The sequence below is a fragment of the Harmonia axyridis genome, chromosome 6 (assembly GCF_914767665.1).
Source record: "Harmonia axyridis chromosome 6, icHarAxyr1.1, whole genome shotgun sequence".
NCBI lineage: Eukaryota > Metazoa > Arthropoda > Insecta > Coleoptera > Coccinellidae > Harmonia > Harmonia axyridis.
The window spans coordinates 27,086,333-27,106,140 of record NC_059506.1 but is presented as its reverse complement, the minus strand read 5'-3'; the positions used below and the strand labels follow the sequence as shown (position 1 = coordinate 27,106,140).

At 39.5% G+C, this 19,808-nt stretch overlaps 2 protein-coding genes across 2 annotated transcripts in view; one reads left to right on the top strand and one right to left on the bottom strand.

Moving 5' to 3' along the window:
- Positions 1 to 19,808, top strand: part of LOC123682738 — a 387,699-nt gene that overhangs the window by 314,946 nt on the left and 52,945 nt on the right. The gene's annotated exons all lie outside the window — the stretch shown is intronic.
- On the bottom strand, positions 1,266 to 18,298 carry LOC123682736 (casein kinase I-like). The gene is made up of 5 exons (XM_045621504.1): positions 18,037 to 18,298; positions 17,325 to 17,576; positions 4,064 to 4,385; positions 2,634 to 3,004; positions 1,266 to 1,482 (listed from the first exon to the last, which is right to left on the bottom strand). Exons 1-5 carry the CDS (start codon positions 18,119 to 18,121, stop codon positions 1,415 to 1,417), a joined length of 1,098 nt encoding a protein of 365 aa, XP_045477460.1. The 5' UTR covers positions 18,122 to 18,298; the 3' UTR covers positions 1,266 to 1,414.

The window sequence follows — 19,808 nt, the reverse complement described above, 5'->3', positions numbered from 1 at the left end:
TGTTAAAATGCCTAGAGCACGTGTACGCGAAATTTATCGCCATATGGGTAAATTTGAAAGAGGTGGAATTATTGGTCTACGGCAGGCGGAGTTGTTATTTCGAGAAATCGCTAAACGTACGAACAGAAATCCAACTACTGTTATGAGAGATTGTCAAGCGTGGTTTGATAGTCCAAAATCGAAAAAGAGTGGGCACCTGACGTCGAAGAGTCACAAATGAATTTTAAAATCGACGTCTATAAGACTTATGGCCATTAGAGACCGCTTTGCGACAACTCGATCATTGGCTGATGAGTTGTTAGGAGAACAAGGCCATCCTATAACTGTCTTAACGGTTCACCGCCGGATAAGGCCTTTTGGACTGCAGCATTATTGACCCCATCTTGTGTTACCTCTGACGGTTGAACATCGCCGGCAACGATTACAGTGGTGCAGAAAATGTCAGAATTGGAATGTGGAATTGCATCAGGTCGTTTCTGATGAATCTTGATTCTCCTTGGGTGCACATGATGGCCGAAGAAGCGTTAGACGACGTCATGAAGAAAGACGTGAACCTCAGTTTGATGTAAGTGTCATGTACACCGGATAGTAGGCGTTATGATATGGGGTGCTATTGCACATGCAAGTAGGTCTTCTTTAATCTTCATTCGAGGTAACATGACAGCACTGCGTTACCTTCAAGAAATAGTGGAGCCATATTGTCTCCCTTACTTTAACTGGCTCGAGAATCCAATATTTCATCAAGATAAAGCCCGACCTCATGTGGCTAGAGTTAGTTTGAACTTTTGTGAAGTGAACCATGTGAATCTTTAGCCATGGACGCTCAGATCCCCTGACCTTTCGCCCATAGAGCATGTTTGGGATATCATGGGTAGAAGGCTTGGAAATTTACCCTAGGCCCCACGAACTTTGGCGACTCTGAGACATGAAGTACAGATAGCTTGGAATAATATCTCTCAAGAAGAAATAGACTATCCTATTGCATCAATGCCAAGACGTGTTGGGGAGTGTATAGATAATCGCGGTGGACAAACACATTATTAACAAATTTATTAAAAAAAAAGTGTTAACCCTTCGTTTTTTTCTTCAAATTTCAATCATTTACGCCTTGCTATACTATCTATGTTCCGCCTCCTGGCATTTTCTTTGTCAGTTAGTATATATAAACTCAGTTATTTCAAATGAATCAATGAGATAATAATAATCGATATGTTCTATACATGAAACTCACTCTGTGCATTTTTTGTATGAATAATTAGTTGAGATAGAAATATTCTTATTTACTTTCACCTCAATTTGTGATCCATATAATGATTCTACAATAATGTAAATAATTAACTTGATCCCGGTTTCAATATGAACTAGGGTTTATTTAATCTTTTCCTAGTGTCATCATCACAATGTTGAACCCATTTCAATTTGCAGACATCTTCTTTTCTTTCGTTTGACTAGCATCTTCTTTGTTCAACCAAGTTAACTTATCTGTAAAAGAATCGAAAATCTCGAATTATATCCTTTCTTGTTCCCTTTCTTTTCATCTTTTCCAATAAGAACCGTTGAAATAATTCAAAGAAAAGCAATATACATATCACAAATTTGTAATATGTAGTATCAAAAAATCTAATGAAAAAAGCTGTCCTTTTGCCGTACAGTGTTTTGTTTCGGAAGTATCAGAAATATTCATATTGAATTTGAAATGAAAATCGATTAGTAAAAATATCTCTCCAGCTCGAGCATCTATCTGATCCTTGTTAATAGCTGAAAAAAAGGCATTGAAAATTATATACCAAGTCCTGGTCTCAGTAGTTTCGATTATTTTAAAATTGTATTCCTATTCTGAAACCCAAATGTGCTTCAAATCCAGAATCATAATTTTAACATGATTATCAGTAGGTGATTCCAAATATTATGTTTAACGAGAGAAAATAATTGTGTAAAATTAATGGGATTCTGTAACCTAGGGCATATCTCGTCGATAATCAAAACTTTCACTGCCAGATTTGAATATTCATTTCATGAATTAGTTTGTTCGTTTATTCAATCTAAACAATGTCACGGGATTTTAAAGTTCATCATTAATTCATTGGATACCCTTCTATTATTCTACTGAAGTTTCAGAGGGTTAGCAGTCAATTTATTCACATAATAATATAGCATTTATTCAGAATGTACATCCTACACAAAATTAAAATTTGCATTCAATACGGTAATGAAGAAGTAAATTGAAATTTCATAAATGTTTTCTAATTTTTTGTGTGCCTTTTATACATATAAGGTCGAATGTTTCCACCAGTTCTACTGCCAAGGTGCCTCAAAAACTTTAAACCATTTTTGTTGTGATTATTCTGGGAGTTTCTACTTCAATTCATATCTAACTACTTCTTTAACATCTTTGCTATCGTTCAACACTCCCAAAATGAACAAATGCAGATATCAAATGTTAAAATATGGCATCTGATATCCCATCATCATTTTATCTATAATGAACTCAAATTCTCAAAGTTAAGGCAATACCATATGGTTGGTCGATTCTCAAAACCAAAATATTTCTTCCCTGAACCTAGACTTGAACTCTGGATCCTCATAGTCTTAAGCTTCCGAATAGGTCAAATCAACAGCAAAGCTACACTTACCAGTCCAATCGAATATACCATCATCAGAGTAACCTCTCTTCTCGAAAAGATCCTTGAACATCTTCCTGAGATATTCGTAATCGGGTGTCTCGAAAAAGTCCAATCTCCTCGCGTATCTCATATAGTTGGCGATCTCTTCTGGATGACCCTCGCATAGAACCTCTATGGGGGTATTCTTCTTCGTCTCTCCGATTTTCTGGTACCTTTCCTTCAGATTGTCGCATTTGAGGCCTTGCCAGGGTAGGGAACCACGAAGGAAGTAGAGGAACATGTGTCCCAAAGATTCCAGGTCGTCCCTTCTAGACTGCTCCCTTCCAAGATGGCTGTTGATGCTCATGTATCGAGCTGTTCCGGTCAGTGATCTGTGTTCTCTAGGAAAAAGATACTGAGTGACATTACAGTGCAACACCTAGAAAGAATAATAACTTCCAATTGATTTTTTATGTGATGTTTTGTTATAACGGGTGTTTTTTTCGAGGTATATAACTTTAAGTTGGCATTACTGTTCAAGATGGCAACCTATTCAACAGCTGTTAAGTGATTTATTCTCAGTTTGTTTTGGCAATTCATCATGGATAGACTCACGGCTAAACAACGCTTGTAAATAGTGCAATTTTATTTCGAAAATAATGGTTCTGTACGGAATACGTATCGCGCACTACGTCCATTTTATTTTGTTTAGCGATGAAGCGCACTTCTGGTTGAATGGCTACGTCAACAAACAAAACTGCCGCATTTGGAGTGAAGCTAATCCTCGAGTGTTTGTCGAAACACTGTTACATCCAGAAAAACTGAATGTTTGGTGCGCTTTATGGCTGGTGGAATCGTCCGTCCGTACTTCTTCAAAAACGATGATGGCCAGACCGTTACAGTCAATGGTGATTGGTATAGAGCCATGATTACTAACTTTTTCATTCCTGAATTGAACAACCATGATGTCCAGGAGCTGTGGTTCCAACAAGACGGCGCAACATGTCACACAGCTCGTGCCACAATCGATTCATTGAAAGACACGTTTGGTGACCGCCTAATTTCACGTTTTGGACCTGTGAATTGGCCTCCAAGATCTTGTGATTTAACACCGCTAGACTACTTTCTGTGGGGCTATGTAAAGTCATTGGTCTACGCGGATAAGCCACAAACCCTTGACCATTTGGAAGACAACATTCGCCGTGTTATTGCCGATATACAGTCACAAATGTTGGAAAAGTTTATCGAAAATTGGACGTCCAGATTGGACTACATCCGAGCCAGCCGTGGCGGTCATATGCCAGAAATCATATTTAAAATGTAATGCCACAAGATTATCTTGCGGATAAATGAAATTCATGTCAATCGAATAATCCATCGTTGTTTTATTGCAATTTAAATTTCTCTAGCTCTAAAAAAACACCCTTTAGTTTCTATATTGCCTTCAGTTAAATAGTTACCTATATGGCATATGTTTGTTAGTATCAGGATCTATATACTCCTTCGCCAATCCGAAGTCGATGATATGAATCACTTTATCCTTCTTAGTTCTAGACCTCCCAATGAGAAAATTCTCAGGTTTGACATCACGAAAAATTAGCCTCTTACTGTGAACGTACTCTATTCTTGTCAGCAGTTGATCAGCAATCATCAGAACCGTTTTCAGTCTGAATCTCCTATTACATAAAGAGAAAAGATCTTCCAAGCTGGGTCCGAGGAGCTCAAGTACCAAGGCGTTGTATCTTCCCCCACAGGTTCCAAGATGATACACCTTGGGTATACCTGAAAAGACCTACTCTAAAAAGTAAATGGAGTTTGGTAATGATTGAGAAAGGAAGAACATTTGACTATAGCTATTTAAGTGGAAAGTAAATATGATGAAGTGTTTGAGAAGTAACCAATGACGAAATTCAAGATACAGATGTTCATATATGTGGGATCCGAATTTTTAACCAACCCAAACGAATGATACGCTACTAACTTGACTATACGAAAACTACGCGATCGATCCTAAAACGGTGGACCACGCAGTTTTTATCGATATAGGGAGACGTAAGGGGAAGAGGTACTTGAGACTTAAGACTGAGACTGGATTACGATACATACGAACGAGGGTGGCATTCGACGTTACAGATTAGACGGAAAAGGTTAAAGAATTCGACGTGATAGACGCATATGATTCGACGTAAAAAATATTAGACGCAGCTAGTTAGATAATTCGACTTTAGATATAGGCGGATATATTGTCTCGAATAATCAGACAATAGACGAAAGTTCAGTGGATTTACATTCAATTGAAGTTGAATTGTACATAGTGTAAATAAACAATAGTTAAGTTCCGGCGGCCTTTTTATATAAACCCCTAGACAACGATATAAAAAACCCTACATATATCTGATATGTTACAAATCAACTATACTCTATGACATAAATAATGCAACACCAAGGAAGTAAGAATATTTCGACCCAACTGGGAAACTGTTTAACTAGTTGAAAGTTCTAATCGATTGAAATTTCATTCAAACTAATTCCGTAGCCATGGAAAATTTTGGGTTTCAGTTGTTACAATCGAAATAATCTGAAATAGACAAGGAACGCATCATTGGATCACGTGAAGGTAGTTTTTCATTCAGTTGCTAATCATCTCACACTTGATCAATCCTCTATATTATGGTGTTATAAAACATGGTCTAGAGATGGTAAAGAACGTCGTAGACGAGGGAGTGGACAGTCAAACTTAAGAAATGAGATCCAAGACCACCATCTTCGATTTATAGCAAAAATAGACCGATTCTTCTGTATAAGATCAATAACTGATCAATTGATTTGAAACGAAGGACGTCCTGTAATCGTTTAATAAGAGCTTTTGGATTGCAGTTCTATCTTTCATCTCGTGCTGACGCTGGCAGCTTGTCATCGACAGCAACATTTAGAGTGGTATAAAGGAATAGAGTGGAATATTAGGAATGCACGATGCTCGCATGATGATCAGACATGGACACGAAGAACGTCATAATGTGCAGTTCTCTTGAGGAACATATACGCGTCATTGTAAGGGTTATGGCTTGGGGTGCTATTGTTTATAGAACAGGTCGCAGTTGGTATTCCTCATGGACAATATGAAGGCGTTCTGTGGATCGCTTTGAAGAGCTCAACTTAAATATCTTGCCATAGCCACCCAGATCTCCCGACTTTTGGTCTATCAAAAAAAAAACCTTATACCGAATTTACATTATTATTAAAAATTAATAAGTATTCGTGACAGGTTGAACATTTCTGACAAGTTTGGTCGAAAAATTTCAGAGCCTTCATATCTTTTATGTCACATAGTATATTTGGAAAGTTTTTCGAGACTCAATCTGATAATCAATAAGGGATAAACATATAATGAAGGATGTAGACAATATTCATTATGATCCAATTAAATGAAAGCTGCTAGAATCTTGTTAATTAACTAAAATAACTAATGGGTTGGTAATTATCCTACGTCGCACCTTCGACGCTAATATATGACAGGTATGAATGATTTGTACATATTGTACCTGAACATTAGCAAGACCGAATAGACTTCTAGACGGTTTATGATGAAGAGCGCACATAAGTACGATATTCGAAATATATTAAGTTTGACACTAAATTCATAAAATTACTCTCTGTGTTCACGTAGAGTTTTAGCGTCATATACCATTCACTTTGTTATTGGTCTGACGTAGCAATCAGGACGAAATTTTAACTGAGCTTGAAATTACTATCTTATACAGAGTATTAAAAAATAGCAGGTTCGCATGAAATTATGAGATTCTTTAGATAATTTGAGAAAAAAAATTCCTATAAACATGCAAAGCAAACGCTCTGTTTTCTATGTATAGGGTGTTCACTTCAACATATTGTCAAAATAAGCAGCAAAACTAATTATCATATTATTCATCGCAGCTCACTAACTGAATTTTTATGATAATTTGAATTTTTCCGGAGATTTGAGATAATTGTGATTTTTTCACGAAATCAGTCATAAATACAACAAAACTAGAGACAATTTCCTTGTTTCTGAATCATTCCCATGACTTTCAGGTGTCCAAACCGAAGAGGGAAGTGATAATTAAATCACCCCTTCTCTTAGATCTGAACAGGAAGGCAATTCAAACTACCTCAACCTTGTATGTTAGTTTGGGTGATTCTTGCCAAATTGTAGACGGGTATTTCACCACTGTACGGATTCTAAAAGTTCTTGATCACCCTTTATATTAGCCCATCAAACAGGACCATCATACTTCACGATATGACGCATATAGGTTGTGTAGAGAATCCTGCTTGTTGCTATATCATATCCAGCGTAAGTTTCAGACAGTCGGTAGGTAAATTATCTCGCCCTAGACATAGTAATAGAAATGTGCGTGGACCAACTCATATTATCAGTGACGAATAACCAGGTCACAATGATAGAGAACCTAGCTAGCCTCTGCTGGTCGATGAAGTAGGGAATCTGAAATGAAACACTACTCACACTACCCGAAGAGCTTTTTGAGGTCCTCTTGAAGATGCCCCGAATGAACCAATGAATAGTTATAAAGTTTCGTGTCATCCCCAAACATTGCACAATTATACAGAAAGAGACGATTAAGATCAGAAGTGTACAATAAGAACTGGATATGACCCAGCACCGAACCCCGTGGGACTTCACTCAGGACCCCCACATCTGAGGAGGAAAGATAATCAGCGACCCTTACACGACAAGTACGGTGGGACAAAAATGATTCGATCCAAGAAAGCAGAGGGCCCTTCACTCCCAAGCACTCAAGCTTCCTCAGAAGTTGGCGGTAGGTAACACGATCAAAAGCCCGTGCAAAGTCGAGCTAAACAACATCCACCACACTAACGGAATCAATCCACTTGGTCCAATCGTTAATACAGGTTAGTAAGTTTGTGATCGTGGACCTACCTGGAAGAAGCCCATGTTGTGCCTTGTGAATTATATGATTTTGCAGGGCAACCTCTATTAACTTATCGCTAATAATCCTCTCGCTGTTGAGCTTATTGGTCTGTAGTTTAGAGCTGAAAGCTTGTCTCCCTTCTTTAAGAATTTAAGATAGGTGTGACAGAAGCTGATAAGCAATCTTGAGGGAGCGATGATGTACGAATAGAATATGAGAATATAATGGGCAGTAGCTCAGCCAAAGCATCGGCGAAGGAATGAAGCAGCTGTGAAGAAATGCCATCACTACCAGGGAAGGAGTGCTTCTTACCCTGAAAAGGTTGTCTACAATACGTGAATAATGGTTTTGACGTCTGTTGTTCGTGCTGAGATTTCAGTTTCTACAACAATCTCACCATCCTCTATTCGCCAATTTACTTTTGAGGAACTCCATGCGGCAATTGCAGCTACCCCTGACCGCGGGGCTCCTGGTCCGGATTTTATAACAGGCCCGATTCTTCGCAGAGCGTGGTCGGTGATACCTGGCCTGGTGCTGTAACTGTACAACTACTGTCTGCTCACTGGTCATTTTCCCGACAGTTGGAAGAAGGCCTCGGTCTGTCTTCTTTTGAAGTCTAGGGAGCGTCCTCTACAGGATCCCTTTGGATCCTGTAGAGTCCTATAAGCCTGCTCTCGATTTTAGGCAAGACCCTTGAGCGACTGATGCTTTCTCGACTTGCTCGGGTCTTACTTGATCCTGATAAGTCCTCCCCTCTTCAGTTCGGATTCAGGCCTGGCCTCTCTACGGAGGATGCTGTTCTTAAACTAGACGACTTTGCCCGGAATTCCCCGGGTAAGTATGCGGCCGCTTTATTTTTGGACATTGATGGTGCCTTTGATAATCTTTGGTGACCCATCCTCCGTCGTTCTCGGTCGGTTGGGGTTCCTCTGGATCAGTTGCGTCTGCTCGAGAGCAATCTTTCTGGCCAGCAGGTCACTTTTTCCCGCCAGTCGGTTTTCCATCGACGTGCTTTGTCCCAAGGCTGCCCCCAAGGTTCCATTCTGGGACCTCCTCGTTGGAATCTGGTTTTTGATGAGCTGCTATTTCTCCTGGCGGGAGACTGTGGCCTTGCCATAGCGTATGCAGACGATCTAGCCCTGGTTGTTAGCGCTGACAGCCGGCGCTTGCTCGAAGAAGCCCTTCAGCGCCTTATTGATTTGGTGCTTGAGTGGCTTAGCCGTAACAGGCTTTCCATCTCCCAGGGCAAGTCTGTGGCAGTGCTGTTGAGGGGCTCTCTCGACCGTAGACGTCCTCCGACAATTCGATCCCCTATGGGCTCGTTTCGCTGGTCATCGGAGTATAGATACCTTGGCGTGGTGGTTGACTCTGGCCACGCTAAGGCCTTGCGTCAAAGGACCCAGGTGGTGGCTTCCGGGCTGTTTCATCTTCGACGAGCACTAGGAGGTGATCAGGTTCGGTCTCTGATCATGTTCTATAAAGGTATTTTTCTGCCAATAATTCCTTATTGCGCCTCCGCATGATATCACCGCCTGGGTCATTCCCATGTCCGACAGGTCATTCTTTCGGCACAGCGGCATTTCCTCCTCCTTATTTTTCGATCGTATCGAACTGCAGCCACATATTTTCTTCAAGTTGTGACGGGTAGTTTACCCGCACACTATCACGTCGTTCATCGGGCTGCAGCTTATTTTCTGGGGAGAGGATTTGAATTTCGTTTCGAAGAGCTCCACATTCCATCCGTGTCCTTGGACGACCCTGGTAGGGCCTCTGCGATCCGTCGGTCCATGGAAGTGTCACTCCGCCAATTCTTTTCTTGTTGGCAGTCGGACTGGGAGACGTCTGACTCGGGTCATTGTACCTTCGACTGGATTCCCTCTGTTCATTTTATTTCCAACAACCCTTGGTTCCGCCCAAGTTTCCCTCTGGCCTGTTTTATTTCAGGCCATGGTCCCTTCAAAAGTAATCTGTTCAGGCTGGCTCTGGTCGAAGAGGAACATTGTCAATGTGGTCGCCCACAGTTCAGCGACCACATCCTTAGAAACTGTCCCTTGTTTAATGTCATTTACGGTCTATCTATTCTCGAGTCGCCGTATCTCAGAATGGCCGATTTCTGTGCATCTCAAAATAATTTTGGCCCTTTATCAGCATTCGCGGCTGACGCTATATGTCCCCTCAACTCCTGGCATTCGGCCTAATCTGACATTCTTCCCCGGACAGCATAAATGTGAATGTGCCTAAGCGTAGTGATGAGCACTAGTCACGAACTACATTTTGCACTGCTGCTGAGATAGTGAGCGAGTCTGTTGTTAATATATGAAATTAATTTAGATAATGTCTACGATACGACGAGAAAATTTTTTTTAGTACAGGCAACCTTGTCTCCCGTTCATCCCGCAGTATCGTATCGTAACGTCGTCATTACCGTACCTCCTCCAATACCCGACGGTCTCCCGGACTGCGATCACGGTTCATCGGAAAGGCTTCCCGGGCGTCTTGCGGTTCCGTCGGGGCCTCCAGCGGCCAGTATATGCATCAGACCGGGGAGTCCGGGGGGCGTTTTTACGAATGTCGACCCCCCAGCCCTTAATTTCGGCGACTGTCCCACGTTCCGGAACATCGGCCCCGGGGGAATTCATATGGAATATTCTTTTTATCGGATATATTCTCGGGACGGCAAGAATTTCGCAGAGAGAGGGTCTCGTAGGCCTTTGGAGACGAGGGGTGGAATGGGGAGGGGTTGTCGACCGCGACGGAACCCTTATCCGGAGGATCCGGGTGGACCGACGGATATGCGATGAGGATGTTCCGGATTCACGGGATCTGCGATTGATTCTGATGAGAAAGGATGTAGGAGGATGGAGAGCGAGACAAGCGGAGTTGTCTCATAAATCTGAAGATTCGTGACTGTTCAATTTTATAGGTTGAATATTTGTGCGTTCAAATTGTCAATTCATCAAATTAATGCTACATAAATGTAGGATCCCGTCATTGTTCCCTGTAAATAATTGACATGGTCAGCAGGATGCGTGGAGATCTATTAGTTTCTTCAAGCGTCGAGGGCATGACAGTTTCAATGGGCTTAGGCTGGTTTTAGAGTCACGCTGACCGTCGGCGCTGACAGGCCAATATGTATGATTACTTATGAAGCGTTTTAGAATAACGCTGACGGCTCAGCGCTGACCACCGTCAGCGCTGAGGAATCGGGCGCGCACGCGCCACGCGTCAGCGCCGCTGACCAGGCCACGCTGACGCGCTACCGCGCTCATGGAGCGTAACTGTGTTACGTAAAACGTACGCGCTGGCGGGGACAGTCAACGCAACAATGAATCGCGATATTGATACTGGTTTTTCGATTGAAGTTGTGGTTGGGCATGACTGTACCTCACGACGTTCAGCGTGACTCTGAAACGAGTTTTTAGTTGCTACGCGCTGAGCGCTATGCGCGTAGGCTTCAGCGCTGACGGTCAGCGTGACTCTAAAACCAGCCTTACAGGGAACGAATTGTTGTTGTGAGTAAAGTGTTAATTCTTCAAGATGTCGAAAAAATGTCATGCAATTGTAAATCTTAAGAGATTTACTGGGGATTGAAAAAGCTCGAAAACGAGCACGGTGGTACCAAATGTCACCTCTGCGTATCACGTGCTAGTCCTTCGAAAATATTCCATGATCCATGAGATTTGATGAGATTTCCTGAAATCCGCGAAAAGCTTTGTAGGCGGTACGGCAAAACTCTTATCGGACTAGGGGTGGAACTTGGTACTTTCCTCCGATATCGAGGTGATCCTAAGGATGTGGCCATGTCGGAAGAAGGGAAATCAATACCCAGGGGGGTGGTAAATTTATCAGAATTGAAGTGGCAGCTATCAATCAACTCAGAAAAGTTGCTTTACGCCTTTTACATCTTATCCCAGATGAGTGTTATGTTACCAATCTCTGAAGGAGAATTGTAATGGATCAAATGTGTGGATTAATTGTACATCGAACGTCATATATCTTGGTATTTATTTGGGCAAACATTTGAGATGGTATACACCAATTTACCAAGTTGTGAAAAAATATAGATGTAGGTGCTCTTTATAAATACTTTCGAATATCTCACTCGAGTGCTCATATTGGAACTAGTTATAATAGTGCTTGGTGGAAAACCACATTAGAGACGACATCAAAGCCTGAGGTTCGGTACTGAATGTTCACATGGAAAATATTGAAGATAATCTACAGAAAATCGATCATTCATCTCACTGAGGAGTCGTACCTGGAAACTGGTTTTTTATTGTCAGACGTCACTACGTCTTGTCTAGATAACATAAGTATAGATCTCATCTCGCCTACATGAATCATGAACACAATTCCAGAAATGGGCAGAATAATGTTCAGACCTGTTTATCCTATGTTATAATTCGTGGAAGATATTCGTATCTGGCACCAAAATTTCACGTTAATTCTCCCTTCGCTTTTGGCAACATCCCTCGAAGATTCGCCACACTCCGGGCATATGGGTTTATTTTGGCCTACTTGTGTTTGTGAGGGGTGTCAGGAAGGTTTGTACAGATGTACTGAAGCATGTCTTATTCGACTCAGTCAGTTAAATATTACTCAATTCGCTTCAACTGAAGTTGGCACGAGAACAAATATAGATTAAGGACTAAAAGCGATGTAATCTGAGATTTTCAACTTCCTGATGTGAGACGATTTTCGAGATGAAAGTTTTCAGTAAGCGTAAGAACGTTCACCTCTCGAGGGGGTAAAATCAATAACACTTCTATTTACTGTTAATCTTGAGATGTCAGTTGATGTTCAGTTTAGAGATCTCAATTTGAAAGTTTTGCCTTTAACTGAAATTTAAATGAAGCTAGATGACGTCTGTGTGAGTTAGGAAAAAATATTAAGTCACTATCCTGTTTTCGAAATTAGATTGTTTTTTTTTTCATCCTTTCAAAATCCTCACCAAAATTGACTATGAATATTTGAGCTGATAACAAAAAAAAAAGAATCAGAAGAGAGTAATATACGTTAAAATTCTAAATTCAGTTCCAAAATAAATCATATTTTGTCATATGAGAAGGTAAGACGGGACCGAATATAATATTCTGCTTTAATATGAAGAAATCTTCGACTGAGCCTCATCGAATGCTCTCAAATACGTATGGTGAGGCCGCTATTAGTGAAAAAACGTGCCGAGTGTGGTTTGAACGCTTCAAGAACGGTAATTTTGACGTCGAAGATCAGCATGGCGGTGGAAGGGAGAAGGTTTTGGAAGATGCAGAATTGGAGACATAACTGGATCAAACTTTTGTCAAACGCAAAAAGAATTGGCAGGATCATGGAATATTCTAGAAGGACCAGCATGTGATACGCAGATGTGACATCTGGTACCAATGTGCTCGTTTTCGAGCTTTTCCAACCCCCAGTAAATCTCTTAAGATTTACAATCGACATGGTATTTTTTCGACACCTCGAAAAATTAACACTTCCTTTACACATTATACGTTCCCTGTGAATCCATTGCAACTGTCATGCCCTCGACGCTTGAAGAAACTATTAGGTCTCCAAGCATCTTTCTGATCAAGTGAATTATTAACAATGAACAATGACTGGATCCTATATGTACGGTAAGTGAACACTCTCGTCTCGCAAGTATCCTCAGTGGGAGTTGAAAATCCCAGATTATATCGCTGTTAGGTAAAACACAGGTAAAAACAACAACAAAAAGTACAACAACATTATTCTGCCTATTTCTGGAATTGAGTTCATGATTCAAGTAGACCAGTGAAGATCATAACTTGGTCAATTGGTGTATACCATCTCAAATATTTGCCCAAATAAATGTAGGATTCAGTTTATTGTTCCCTGTAAATAATTGAGATGGTCAACCGGATGCTTGGAGACCTATTAGTCTCTTCAAGTGCCAAGGGCATGACAAATTCAATGAGTTTACAGGGAACCAATTGTTATTGTTCATAATGCGAAAAGGATGTGTTATTCTTCGGGGTGTCGAAAAATGTGTTATGTCGATTGTAAAACTTAAAAGATTTATGGGGTTAAGGCTCTTGTCCTTCTAGAATATTCGATTCCCAGGAATCCGCGAAGATCTTTGGGGGCGGTACGGCAAATGATTTCATTGGACTAGGGGGATGGTACCTTCCCCTAAAGGTGTGGTCAAACCGAGAGAAGGGAGGTCTATATTCAAGAGAGGGTAGTTCCAATCGACAGAGAGCACAGTTCAGATTAAACCGAAGACGGGTACGGACGGTACAGTTTAACTTAAGCCTAAGACGAGAACAAGTTCGGTCGGTCAACTTAAGACGTACGACGTAAAGACGGTTCGCGGACTAGATTAAGACGAGTCGCGAACAAATCAAAGACGAGACGACCGAAAACTCGAAGTACGACGAAGACGTGATAATCGAAGACGTTTCGAGTATTAAAACTAGAGTTGAAGACGAAATTCAGTACCGTAGTGAGAGGCTTGTTATTAGGACGTTATTAGGATCTTCTCAATACTGAGTTTTCACTGTATAATTGTGGCTTTGTAAATAGATGTAAATAATTCAAAAGAGTTTCATTATAACAAATCCAACAAAGTCACGGAGAAAAAGACGAAAGGCCAGGTAATCGAATCATACCTCTAGACGATCGATTTACCAAGCCTACATAAATACCAAGGTATTTGATGTTCGATATTAAATTGATCTCCACCTTTGATCCATCACAATTTAACTTCGAAGATTGGTAACTAGAAAGCCTCTGGCATAAGATGTGAAAGGCGTAAAACAAGTTTTTCAAAGTTAATCGATAATTCCCAATTTAAAATTGATTAATTCACCATATTTTCTCTTTTTCGAAGATTTGAGTTTTCTATACTGAATATGACAGCACTATCGCCTGCAAACCTCATCACATCAGTACCAAATCAAGCTCAAAAAGATGATTCAGTTACATGCAAATTGAATAATAAATGTCCCAGAACAGTTCCTTGGGGTATACCACATTAAATCTCGACAATATTGCTCCTGATCTAATCAACTTGTATATACTATTTTATATTCATCGAAAACCCGTAAAAGACTACTCTGAATCCATATTTCTTCATTACAAGAGTAATTGCCGTTACTCACACTTTCTTACGTTCTGTAGGTTGAAAGTGGCTAAAGTGGGATTTAGAATGAGTAAATGTACGCTAACTGAACACTCTCGTCTCGCAAGTAACCTCAGTGGAAGTTGAAAATCCCAGATTATATCGCTGTTACTCCTTAATCTATATTTGTCCTCGTGCCAACTTCAGCCTAAGCCAATTGAGTAATATTCAACTGACGAAGTCGAATCAGACATGCTTCCCTACATCCGTACAAACCTCCTGACACCCCTCACAAACATAAGTAGGCCTAAACAAACCCATACGCCCGTGTAGTGCGGCGAGTCTTCGCGGGTTGGCGCAAAAAGCAGATGGAGAATTTACATCGGGACTTCCGAGTACGAGGGGGTGGATTAATTTATTAAGGGAACGCGTGTTCATTAACGGATGGGCCGCTTTAGCAAGCGCGGCCTGCTTTAATCTATCCGAGTCCCTTTTCACGCGGTTGGCCAGACTCTTTCACGTACCAAGTGTTGGCCTCTCCAGAGACGAGAGGTGTTGGGGTTGTTTTCAGCATCGTTTTTTCGGACCATTCGAAACGAACGAAAAGGTTTGTTTTCGTGTGTTTGGACCGGAATCTACGAATGCAGTTAGCAAGTTTGACAGTTGTTTGAAACGCCTGGTCACAATTCTTTCCAATTTGAAAACGGTTCTAGTGTTTTTGCGACGAAAGAATTTTGAAGAGTTGTCAAAGATAAGAGAAAATAAATACTGGAAATAGTAAAAGAATGGAGGAATGAGGGTAATTGTAAATCAAAGAAAAAATAAGTGTAAGGATATATCGTTTTTGATCGAGCGCTAGAGGATTCCAATGACACTATCAAAATATGGCATATTATTAACAACCTACGATACGCGGACGACACTGTTGTAATGGCTGCCAGTCCGGAAGTATTACAACGACTACAAGACAATATATCGTCTGAAGGAGATCAACTATTACAAATTAACATCGACAAGGCAAAAACAATGGTTGTAAGCTACACACCGGTGGCCCGAATAAAGGTCTTCCAATCTTAATCTAAAATTAAGAGACCTCTTTGATGAAGGCTATGTTTTTTTCGGTTCTTTATTATGGAGCCAAAACATGGATTCTCAATATCAACACGCTCAACAAACTGGAAGCGTTCGAGTTGTGGGTTCTCAGGAGAATGTCAAATAAACCCTGGACCGCTCATGTCACCAACGTTGAGGTCTTGAGAAGGATGGATGGAGACAGAGAACTTTTGACCATGCTAAAACGAAGAAAGACTGCATATCTTGGCCACATACTTCGCAACACAAAGAACCAATTCCTGAAATTAATTATGGAGGGAAAAATTGAGGAAAAGCAGGGAATAGGTTGAAAGAAATATTCATGGCTCAAGAAAATCAGGGACTGGACGAATCTAGACGCCCATGCACTATTTAAAGCCTGAAACATTTTTCCGTAATTCTTGCCAAAATTAATTAATATTCCTCTTCAAGAAGCAGGATATATCCTTCAAGGAGAAGCGCTGAACGTAGACACGTATTTTGGGATTTCAGCTCTCTTCAGTACAGTGAAAAAGTGTTAGGATGAGCAACACTCGGTGGGAAACATCAAAAAACGAAGTCTATAGCAGAATCCAGCCTTCCACTTGTGTTTTCGGCAGGAGACCCCTTTAGAATGAAGGTCAACAACCCACGTCACCAGGTAGGCAGCTGCAGCCACCTGTGTTACATTCGAGTCCAGGAACAATCCCATAAAGGAAATAATGAGGGGACTTACACATCGAAGAAAAAGTAACTATAAGGACACATTCCTCAAGGAGAAGTGCTTAACTTATACACTATATACCAAGTGTTGTACTCTCCAGAGAGACGAGAGATAATGGGTTTTAGCAACGTTTTTTCGGAAACCAACTTTTGGACTGCTCTATGTCCAGGTTAGTGATCAAACGTGGTCTTAAAGTGGTTTGGTTTGGACCGGTCTTTTGTTTGAACGCATTCTTTTTTCTACACAATAAGTTTGGCATCTGTAACGGTTTGAATCCGTTCAAATTTGACGTTTTCAATTTTCTTGAAGTGAATTTTGGTGGATTTTTGAAGATAAGGGGAAAAGCATTGACCCAAAAATCACTTCCGATGTATTGGTTTCAAAATATTTAAGTTATGTATCAGCGTAGGAGGTATTATTAAACGTAACATATTCAGAATTTTTTTTCCAATCAACAGAAAATCTGTTATAAGCAACCTAAAATATTGACAGCAGATGCACGAGTTTCATATACTCATATCTCCGACTCTTAGTACGCACAAAATTCTACTGATGACTGCTCGAAATCTGACCAGCATAAAACACTCTTTTGATTTCACTTATGCTTAGACCTATTGATTTGTTAAATTAACTAGTATTCAGCTAACGAAAATGATCATCTTGAAATGACGAACTTTTTTGACTTCCATCTGATGTTATACGAAAAAACCAAAATGTTGATCTCAATCACTGTATAAATCGCAATAAAATCCGTGCAGTAATATTGGAGATTAGGATGTACAGACAGTAAATATAGAAGGCAGTTAGCAAGTGATAATGATTCTGTCTACGGTAGATTATATCTCACTTCGAAATCAACGTGAAAAAAAAGTGCTCTAGATGAGATCTGAATTCAATTGACAAGTCTCTTTTACCTTCATGATTGCCAAGAATCTTATAAAATCTGTATTCCAAGTGCAGTTGCGGCACCTTAGACTTCATGGGTTCTAACTTTATAGCGACATGTTCGTTATTGTAAAGGTTCTTGCCCAGCCTTAATTCTCCAAAGTTTCCACTTCCTATTTTCTTTCCAACACGATAATTTGGTCCTACCATCAAGACCCCTGATGTTGATGACTGCCTAGAATGCATCTCTGATGCCTCTCCAAAAGGCTGAGAATATGAAGCTAAAAATTCAACAGATAAATAAGGTGTCTGTTCTATTATAGACAAAAGAGATGTGATTCATTTAGAATAAAATGAAAGTAATGGAACAGAACTCTGTTACGGATTTGAAATATGTGATACGGAAGAAGAGTTCTAGAATTGACAGCGAAATGTTGGGTTCTGTTACGGAAGATTTTGCGGTAGGAAGGAAAACTACCATTCAATAGGCTGTCACCTACCCTATACATTTTTTCAAACTAAATGTCAATTCTCTTGAATAGCTTGAGAGTATCAAAATTTCTGTGTGAATATTTCAATATTAAAAAAAAACCTTTAATGGACATGAGATGTATTCAAAATATCTGTAAATAATTGACAGATGAGAAAAAATGATTTGGTGTTGCAATCTTGAACTGAAAATTGGCACCAACCTAGTATAACGCTCTATTATAATTTCTTTCCAATATCGGAATGACTCACCCGAATCCAAAATATTATGTATCTCTCCAGATTCAAAATTATCAAAGTGTGTTTGATATCTTCTCCTCAATCTCCGGAAATACATACCAACATCTTACACACATTTGTATCCTTCCTAATACATTCAAGCTAAACCAAAAACTTTTATATCACGAGGATATCATTTATTATCTCTAGGAACAAAAGACTGGTTGCTTTTAGCCTCACTATTATTTTCCTCACTGAAAAATTTTGATTGACGTTAAAATAGTATGTCAAATCGTTTTCTGTAGAGAGGTTGGTGATGAATTCATAGAACTCCATGAAAGATTATAGGCCTTGAATTAAATAGCACTCCTATCAGCTGCTGTGGGGACAGGTGACAAAAGCACCTATATCACCTATTGGACAAGCTGCTCTGATTTCTGGCTTCTGATAAGAAGCCTGTTTCTGTCATAATGTAGCGTAGATTCTCTTCCTAGCAGCTGTTCTCTGACGTTGACTGTCTTTTCTTTCATATAATTATATACATATAGTACGCTCAATCTTTGAGTAAAAATAGGTTATCAAACACTCATTGATAGCCTTTTTTCAGTTTCTTTCCTCAATTACTTTCTTTTATTAAAATTGTTCGTTACAGTCTGAACCTTTTAACGTTAATTTCTTTCATTATTAATAGTTTTTAAATATCTCGTCTTTACCATTTCAAATGTGATGAATTTGTATTCATGGTAAATGCAAATTCGATATTTAAACATTCCTATTTCCAGAATCATTCTATGCCTAATACTAGGACTGTGCGATCTAGATATTATGATGAAAACAGCATAAACTATTCTGAAAATTCTGAAGTGAGCAAGCTGCAAGACCATGAGGTTGATTGTTGTGAGGACTACTAGATATAACTCCAAAATTGCGTCCTTGTGCAAATGGTTTGAAAAATTTATATTACAAGAAACATTTTAACCAAATTTTTCAGATCTAACGTTAATAAAGTCGTCATTTTATGAAATTTTCGTAAAATGATCGTTTATGCAACAAGTCTTTGTTCTCGAATGAAATTTTCACCTTTACAAATCCATGAAAGGATAAAAGTTCTACTTTTTAAAAAGTAAAAGAAATATACATATCTGCAAGTTGCTGACATGACATGTAATTGTAAAACGAAACTTTTTTCTATGATACTTCATTTGTGAATTTTAATTACCCAAAGTATTCCGTTATTATAATACCAACTAGAATATCATTTAATTTCAACAAAAAATAAATAGAACTAATAAATTCGACTAACCAAATTTACAAAATCAATTTACTATAATATTCTATATCCACACCGTGTTTAATTTTCAGAATTGATTTCAACATTGAAAATATTTGGCATGTTGTGGAGGCTTTTATATTATGCAATTCGTTCAAAGAATATGCCAAAGGCACACATTATGTGTATTTTACAATATTATTTCTGTTGCACCAGTTAACGAATAATAAATATTTAGCATGATGAATTTCTTTCGATCATTCTCGAAGCAATTTCATAGTCTAAAACACTGGTGTGCTCACCAACTTTTAAATAAAAGTGGCGACTTTTGAAGGGACCAACCTTCTTGGATTTTAATGGAAATGGTCTCTTTTCACTTGATTTCCGAATTGTTTTGTATGGCAGCGCTCACGTCGTCTTTTTGTCAATGCTGTTTTGTGGTTAAATCAATAAGAACCTACTACCGACAGAACAAATGAAAATTTTGAAATGATGTCGTTGAGTGGTTAACTCTTTGTATAGCGCCACCTAAAGG

Bases quoted from the DNA above. Each gene is read 5' to 3' on its own strand.
- LOC123682736 (XM_045621504.1), bottom strand. From the start codon at position 18,121: ATGTATTTCCGGAGATTGAGGAGAAGATATCAAACACACTTTGATAAT. The intron at 17,577-18,036 runs GTGAGTCATTCC...TTGAATTTTTAG, and splicing joins ACATAATATTTTGGATTCGG to CTTCATATTCTCAGCCTTTT. The intron at 4,386-17,324 runs GTAAAAGAGACT...AGGTCTTTTCAG, and splicing joins GATTCTTGGCAATCATGAAG to GTATACCCAAGGTGTATCAT.